At 44.3% G+C, this 8,784-nt stretch overlaps 1 protein-coding gene across 1 annotated transcript in view; it reads right to left on the bottom strand.

The window, feature by feature from the left end:
* Positions 1-296: 296 nt before the first annotated feature.
* The window catches only part of MSRA (methionine sulfoxide reductase A), a 296,935-nt gene continuing 288,447 nt past the window's right edge, over positions 297-8,784 (bottom strand). The window contains exon 6 of the mRNA XM_080342314.1: positions 297-537. Coding sequence (XP_080198440.1) covers positions 373-537 — 165 coding nt within the window. The 3' untranslated portion in view covers positions 297-372. The remainder of the gene's footprint in view (positions 538-8,784) is intronic.

The following is an 8,784-nucleotide window of genomic DNA, read 5'->3' as shown; positions in this document are numbered from 1 at the left end:
TTCATTAACCCAAGAAAATTAACGTGTCTGAAGGCATTAGCTATGCAAATCAGATGCAACCACCCCCCTAATTCATCCTTTTAACAGCACTTCAAGCCAAACTTTATAAAAATTTATTGTCTCTCCAGATTACAAGATTGCAAAGAAACTCTGTGAGCTGCACAGGCCAAGAAGCTACATTTGCCAACATGTGCAATTTCTGCCTCTACTTTGGCTTTTGGTGAATGGAAAAGCGCTCAGATTAAGGAAAGCCACCCCAAAGGGTTCCTAAATCTCTATGCGCTGATGCTGTACGGTAACACCTATCAGGGTTGTCGGTCTTCTCTCAAGCGTCTTCGTCAACCAAAGTGGAGGTGATGGAGTCAGCACAGGCTATTGCTTGATGCCAACAGGGCAGGAAAGCCCCGTTCCCCCGAGGCCGCAGTATCCGCCGGGGTTCTTGCTGAGGTACTGCTGATGGTAATCTTCAGCGTAATAAAACTCCGGAGCCTCCCGTATTTCTGTTGTGATGGGCCCAAAGCTGCCCTCCGTCAATACCTGTCAAGAAGCAACGATGGAAAGCCATTAGTGGTTTGATGGCTTCTCTGCTGATGAACGATAAGTTTCTCGCTCAGCAGGAGACACAGACGTCTCTCAGCTCTTGGACCACAGCTACAGCGCATCCCTGAAAGCCCTTTATCCTTGCGCTCACATTATTTTTTCCAGGAGACATTTGAGGGCACCAAAATAGGCGTTGGTGAGAAGATGTAGTGCACCCTCCTGTTTTAATGGCTCATTTGTTTAATTCGCTATAGCCGCATATTCATTCTGTCCTCTTTATTGACTGCGCCAGGCAGGGATGTGGTGCCATCAGTGGAAGTGGAAAACAAATGTGAAAGGCAGCAGAGCTTACTTGATCAGGTCTAACCAGCTGCCTTGCCATGGCTGAGAACGTCACCTGGCAGGTGCTTCAGCTTTGCCATATGCAATCCACACCAAACATCCTTATGCCAAGAATCTTTTAGCCCCACTCATGTCATTGAGAAATAAGAGTATTTGGGCTCCTTTTGCAAACCCATTCTTCGAAAAAGAGCAGTTCCATCATCATCAGAAAGGTATTTTTAAGGCAAATTGTGGCTCATTTCTGAAAGATTTGCCAATACGTGCAATAATCATTTTGCAAGAAAAGAAGAGGGAATGTGGGTGAGGATTTTAAATTAGGCTTTAATTTCTTCCTGATATCCCCTAACTGAATTTGAAACTCCTGAAAAGTTTTCGACAGAGGAAATTTCTTTTCAACATGATTTGCCGTGACATTTTTCCTGCTGAATTTTCCTTTTCTAAGGCAACTGAGAAGCACCAACGTTTTGGGGTCAATTCTTGTCTCAGGAGGGACATCATTGGATCATAGAACACCAGGTTGGAAGAGACCACAAGGATCATCTGGTTCAACCTTTTCTTGTGGTCAGTGAAGTCCGTGATAACCCAATAAACACTTTAATTGGTGTCAGACTACTGTTGCACAGTACACTTGTACTGGATGTAGATAGAATTCCATTCCTATAAGCCAGGTTTGGCAATAAGATCAGCTGTAAAAAGAAAGCGTTAGCACTTAAGATTTCCAGATAAATATGTGTTTTCTCATCATACTAATAAATAAAAACTATAAAAGGAAGTCATCACACAGAATCACAAAAACAGAGCTGATAGACCTGTTGAGAATCATCAAGTCTAACTTCTTTCATCGTGATGCACCAAATGATAGCCACCTTACTCCCAGCAAACATGTGTTTAACTGTTTCTGAAAGATCTCTGGAGATCGAGATCCTCCAGTTTCCTCAAGGCGGCCATTCCAATATTTACCATCATCTTACAGAGTTTGTCCTAAAGCCTAACCTAACCAAGGCCACTGCTTTCATTTAAACCACTGTTGTACTCATCATGGATGTGGAAAGGGAATCGTTCCCTTCCTATTTATGACAGTCTTCCACATACGTGCTGGCCAGGAAGAGAGAAAGATAACATGTAATGGAAATAATGCTTCATCACAGCGTTAGATGACACTTAAATAGGTGATTATTTGGGACCAGAGAGTCTTCAAATTTCCTACAACGGGGTTTCCTAGATCCTGCCTCAGCACAACTCAGTGCTGACCTCAGTCAGAGATCAGTTGCTGAACTGTGTAGAGCATTAATTTGATTTATTCTGGTCGTTTCACTGTCTGGAAGATATGTTTTGCCATATTCAGTTTTCAATCAGGAACGAAGTAATAAGATTGATACAAAATCCGTGACTGACCTGTCTGGGGAGCCCCTGGGTTCCCAACACTACATGTAAATTCTCAGTGCAGGTTAGGAGGTTGTTGACTAGTTAATTAATTGTATTTCAACATGATGAGGTAACAAGCCAAAATTCACAGGAATCTGGCATTATTTTCCCATGTAAAATCACCAAGCAATATTCTTCATCTTTGTGGCAGGCTTTGTCCCAAGGGAATCAGATTATTTAACTGCCAGATGTGTGAGAGAAGAAGATAAAAAATGCGAAGGTATGTATCACAAAATGCTGGCAACAGCTAACACAAAGAGATGTCAACACAACTGCGTTCAAAAAGCAGTATTTCATTTACTTTCTAACGTTGCTAGCAAAGAAAAGCACTTCTTAAATTATATTTGCTCCAGAAAGATGGCACAGACTCTGTCATCATGGGCATTAGTCATTTACTTGCTGCTGTAAATGCATGTAAAATTGGCTTCTCCCCCTTAACTGAGTCATGAGGATGCTGCTCGAGGGATGGATATTTTTCTACCGTGCAAAATAGTATTTGTTACAGATTTTTACCTGGGATTTTTCCATCATTGGCCTAATTTTGTCAGTTAGAAAATCCATTCTGTTCAATAACATACCACAAGAGGGCATAAACATCATTTATCCTTTTCAGGATTACTAACAGTCTATTAAAACACTGCACGCCGAATCAAGCAGAAGCCCAAGACAACTCATTATATTGTACTTTGGTCATTAGCAAAAGATACCAGCACTGTTGTCAGAAGCAGCAGGAGCCCCAAGCTCTGACATTCTGCCAAACGCTACCTTGAATGTTTTGATTCTAAACGGGAAAATATTTTCCTTGCACTGACTGTGTCGATGCAAAGATAAAAGCATCGCTGGGAAAGATGATGAAGTTCATGATGTGCTGGCTCTGGCAGATGCAAATCAGCCCATTCTTGATTGATTTCCTGCCGCCGAGGCAGATATAATGTGATGATAATCCTGTTCTAGCAGACTTTTTAGTCCTCGCTGTTTCAGAATTCCTGAGCCAGTCAACGTGACCTCTCATTATCACGGGGCAGCTGAAGGGGCTACTGCAGCCTTTGCTTGTAGAAATGGGAAAAATCAAATTAGGGCAGAGTGTAATTAATCTTTGGGACCTTTTACGCAGTGCAGGAAATTTTTAAGGTACTATTAGATCTTTTTCTTCCCAATATTCCACTGTGAGTCGAAGAGAATTAAATAATTCAATGGATTTCTGTGGTTTTTGTCGTAGGAGAGATGATACTAGGGGATCGCATTGATCCTTTAACTGATTGTAATCCTGCCCAAAAAAACTGGCAGGTCCTACTGACGAGAGGCCAAACCAAACCAGAACCTGGATCCCACCCAGCTGTAGAGGATGGAGGGGACACAGCCAACCCACGGGTGGACATGAGGAAAAGGTTCTTCACCCAAAGGTGCTGGACACTGAACAGGCTCCCCAGGGAGGTGTCACGGCCCCAACCTGACAATGTTCAAGAACAGACTGGACAACGTCCTCAGACACACGGGGTGACCTGTGGGGTGTCCTGTGCAGGGACAGGAGTAGGACTCGATGAGCCTTGTGGTTTCCTTCCAACTCAGGACATTCTGTGATTCTATGAACCTGGTACATTGGAATAAGAGCTGGAGGAAGACGTTGCAGCCAGCACTGGGAACCGCAGCACTACTGCTTTTTAAAACCACCTGTACTTCCAGTGTTTAAAATATTATGCTTCCTAATTTATTATAGCATGCGAAAGCTTTTCGCTGTTGTTTGCTTTCAGCTCATTGCCTGACCATGTCATCACATCCTCTGCTGCAAAAAGTCATTCCTTATTCACTCCTGCCATAGCAATCTTGATTTTACACCTATGCCTTAATCCTGCTCATTCATTTCTTCAGCGAGCTTCACAGGCTCCAGCTCCACACTTCATAACTCGGGTCGGCCTTTTTGCCCTTTTCTGCATCTTTTCTAGTTCTCCTTTACTGCTGCATTGAGATGGGATGACTGGAACTGCACTCTATTGAAGATCGCGATGGATTTATTCAGTGGTGTACTTACACTTTCTCTTTTATTCTCCATCTCCTTCCCAGCAATTCTTAGCATTCCACTTGCCTTTCTGACCTCTGCTGAGCACTGAGCAGACGTTTTCAAAGAAACATCTGCAATGACGCCAGGACCTCTTTCGCGGGCTAATTTAAACCCTATCATTGTGTCTGCACTTGACTTTTATCGACGTGGAATTCCAGCAGCTGCTTTATTTCCCAGACATTTGATATTGTCAGATTCTTCTGCAACTTTTTGTGGTCGTGTCTGCTTTTGCTTGCTTGGAATCACTCTATACCATCAGCAGATTTTGGCACATCGCTATTGTCTGTCTATCTTTTCCAGCTCTTTCATGAGTGTATTGAACTGCCCGAGTTCCCAAGACAGGTTACTGGCAATCATCTCCTTTCATAGCAAAAACCGTCCAGTTATTTGAATCTTTTACATCCTACTTATAACCAGTTATTCATTCAGAAGAGAAAATTCCTGTTATTCCACAGTGCCTGGCTCCCTTTTACGCACCCGCTCTCTTCAAAAATTGTATCTGCAAGATACGAGTTTCTTGTGCTAAAGTCACATCAGCTCTTCTCTGAAATCCTCTATTCTATGTATATCTACTAACTTTGATAACTCAAGCAATCTGCAGCACAAAACATCAACCCTCACTTGTCTATAATTCTGCTGCATTATCTTGAAGATACCTTAAGCACAGATGCAGCCCACTTTTCATTCCTTCAGTAGCAGGACCAGTTTAAATCACAGTTTACCTGTGATGCTCATGCGTAAGAGATTTCCAATTCAATTTCTTTCCATACCTGAGGATGGCCACCACCTGGATGCACTGACCTGCCACCGTTCAGCTCACTGATTTGCTCTGAAACCTCTTCTGCTGTAGCTTGAACTTGAGACGGCTCCTCAAAATCATAACCATGACTTGGTGTGGGAATCCCCTGAATTCCTCAGCTGTGTCGTGAGGAATTACGCAGCTTTCTGCTGTGGTATTACCTGGGTCAGGTCCTTCATGGGCAGCTCAAGCTTTGCAGATGCTTTTTCTCTAGAACTGGTTCCTAAAATGCTCAGCTATCCTAAGCAAAATATATTAGCGAATTAGCAAACTGGAGCAATTATTTTGGATGCAGATTTGCATCTGTATTTGGACTTGAGCATCTGAAATATGAGCAGAAACTTGTTTGCTGGGAGGTGCCAGAGCCTGGCCCAGGCTGCCCAGAGCGAGTGTGGAGTCTCCTGCTCTGAGACATTCAAACCCGCCTGGACCCACCTGTGTGATCTGCTCTGTGACCCTGCATGAGCAGCTGGGTTGGACTGGGGGATCTCCAGAGGTCCCTTCAACCACAGCCAATCCGTGGATCTCAATTCAGTGATTGAGCAGCACATACTGGCAAGAAGCAGTTTTGCTCCTGGTGTCACCAAGACTGGAGGTGTGCGCCAAGGCGCAGCTTAGAGAACTTGCGCTGTGGGTATTGGGCCAACAAATAGCCAGTGCAACACACATGAACGCTGCATGCATAGGATCAGAAACTGGTACAAACACTGCTTTCCATAAAAGCATGATACTGGACACACAGTCTTGGAACCAAAATGGATGGCACCAAATCAAAGCCTGTTTTTTTCCCATTTGCAGCAGACCAGTTGGTTATCCAGCTGTCTGCAGCTCAACCCAGTGCTACCAGTCCCACCTCTGCTATAGCGAGGTGACCCCACACCATGCACAGACAGTTAGAAAGATTGTCATAGAATCATTTTATCATAGAAACATAGAATCATTTTGGTTGGAAGAAACCCTCAGGATCATCGAGTCCAACCATAACCTAAGTCTAGCACTAAAAATGTAACTCTAGCACTAAAACCATTTTGGTTGGAAAAGACCCTCACTATCATCAAGTCCAACCATTAACCCACCCCTGTCACTGCCCCATGTCCCTAAGAACCTCATCTCCATCTGTCCAACCCTCCAGGGATGGTGACTCCAGCACTGCCCTGGGCAGCCTGTTCCAATGCCCCACAGCCCTGTGGGGAAGAAATTGTTCCCCACATCAACCTCAACCTCCCCTGGCGCAACTTGAGGCCGTTTCCTCTGCTCCTGGCGCTTGTTCCTGGGGAGCAGAGCCCGACCCCCCTGGCTCCAAGCTCCTTTCAGGCAAGTCAGAGATCAGAAGGTCTCCCCTCAGCTCCTGTTCTCCAGCTGAACCCCCCAGGTCCCTCAGCCACTCCATCACACTTGTGCTCCAGCCCCTCACCAACTCCGTTCCCTTCTCTCCACTCGCTCAAATTTTTAAGAGACATCCTAGTCATTTAGAGAGATGGTATAAACTTAGCAAGTGTTCTCACTTTTTACCTTGAAGGCCATGCACTGGGACACAACAGAGCCTCCCTGTTATCAAAACTTCTTTGTTCCACTGGCAGCAATTCACAGGATCACAGAATGTCAGGGGTTGAAGGGCCCTGGAAAGCTCATCCAGTGCAATCCCCCCATGGAGCAGGAACACCCAGATGAGGTTACACAGGAATACGAAATTCTGTCCCCAATGGGGGAGATGATACAGTAGACTGCCAAAGAATAAACCCAACCAGTGTAACAACAGAGGTCGTTCTTCACTTACTACCAAGCATCTGTGTTTAGCACATCGCACTTTGATTTGCTGCTGCCCTCTGAAATAATGGCTACTTCAGCTTTTTTTATAGCCAGCTATTTACATGTAGGCAAAGTACGTAAAAATATTGAATCATTTGACATTATGGCACAGCAAACACATTCAAGGTGTTTGTCTCCTTGTCTATATTCAAATGAAGGTAGCTAATACTTGTAAAGTGCCTTGACAATTTGGAAGGAACTGTATAGAAAAACACCATTCCCTTGTACCTCCAAATACTTGAAGGAACAGACTGGAAGCCACTGACACTCGTTGTGCTGAAAATGTTGTGGTTCATGGAAGTTGAGAGAACTTCTAAGTTTGTCAAAAAACCCCTTTAAGACTGGTTTTGTTAGATAAAACCATTTAATTTTCTGAGCGGAGGCATTAGTAAAGCAGCACAGTATTGGTTTCAAGCATTTTGTGGCTTTTAATAAAAATAGCACCATCCTTTGTTTGATTCGATACGCACTATAAAAGCTCACAGCCTGTACTTGGGCCTCTGGAATCTCCAGTTTGCCTCGTGTCTCAGCAACTTAGGCAAAGCTGTTGTATTTCCAATGGCCGCTCTAAAATCCATTATGTCCAAAATACCGCAGAATATCTCGACACCTGTGACAGTTTCTGCTTCTGTGTCATCATTCATCCTCCGTGTACAACTTTGAGGCAGGTAATCTCACAACGCTGAGTGTTCCAGCAGGGAATCTCTAGGGCTACCCCTTTATTTTATTAGCTACTCGAAATATTGTATTATCAGCAGCAATATTGAAATTCAGTTCTATTTCCAAGAGCGCTAAGAGTGAAAGGAGCTGCATGATTTCAGAAGGCCTGCAGAAATTAGTTGCAATGCATCCTGTGTAGGATGAGGATATGTGTACCTCTTAGATACGTGATTACTGTGATAATTTTAACTGTAAAATGAATTAACCGGCTTTGCCTAGTGTATGGATGAGCCTTGGAAGCTGAAATTGAGCAATACATGCTCACTTGGTCCAGAGTAACTAACTTTGGTCCAGAGGAACAAACACAATGAGGAGCGTGAGGCCTCAATAATGTGCAATTAAAAAATAATGCTTTATTTTTTCCTTTGTTTTCTAAGCATCATGTAGATATACCTCTTGTTTTCCGCAAGGCGGCCTCCTCTGCAGTATAACATCTCAATGATATATTAGGTTAAAGTGTTTCCTCTGTGCCACCTTCAGTTGGCTGGAACACCTCACTGATAAACACTCAACAGTTATTCTAGTGAATATTACAATTCGGTTTGCTGTGCTGGGTCCAGTCTTTTCCATGTTGGCTTTTCCAATCTAATTGATGCCAGTGACCTCTACAAATCCCTGGAATGGGCTAAAATAACGTCTAGCTGGTAGAATCTGCATTTCACAGAATCACACAGAATCCCAGAATGTCAGGGGTTGGAAGGGACCTGGAAAGCTCACCCAGTGCAATCCCCCCATGGAGCAGGAACACCCAGATGAGGTTACACAGGAAGGTGTCCAGGCGGGTTGGAATGTCTGCACAGAAGGAGACTCCACAACCTCCCTGGGCAGCCTGGGCCAGGCTCTGCCACCCTCACCCCAACAAGTTTCTTCTCAGATTTAAGTGGAACCTTTTGTGTTCCAGTTTGAACCTATTGCCCCTTGTCCTATCACTGGTTGTCACCGAGAAGAGCCTGGCTCCATCCTCCTGACACTCCCCCTTTCCATATTGATCCCCAGGAATGAGTCCCCCCTCAGTGTCCTCTTGTCCAGCTCCAGAGCCCCAGCTCCCTCAGCCTTTCCTCACACGGGAGATGCTCCACTCCCTTCAGCA

The sequence above is a fragment of the Nesoenas mayeri genome (assembly GCF_963082525.1).
Source record: "Nesoenas mayeri genome assembly, chromosome: 3".
In the NCBI taxonomy this organism is placed as follows: Eukaryota; Metazoa; Chordata; class Aves; order Columbiformes; family Columbidae; genus Nesoenas; species Nesoenas mayeri.
This window is presented reverse-complemented; position numbering and strand designations above follow the sequence as displayed.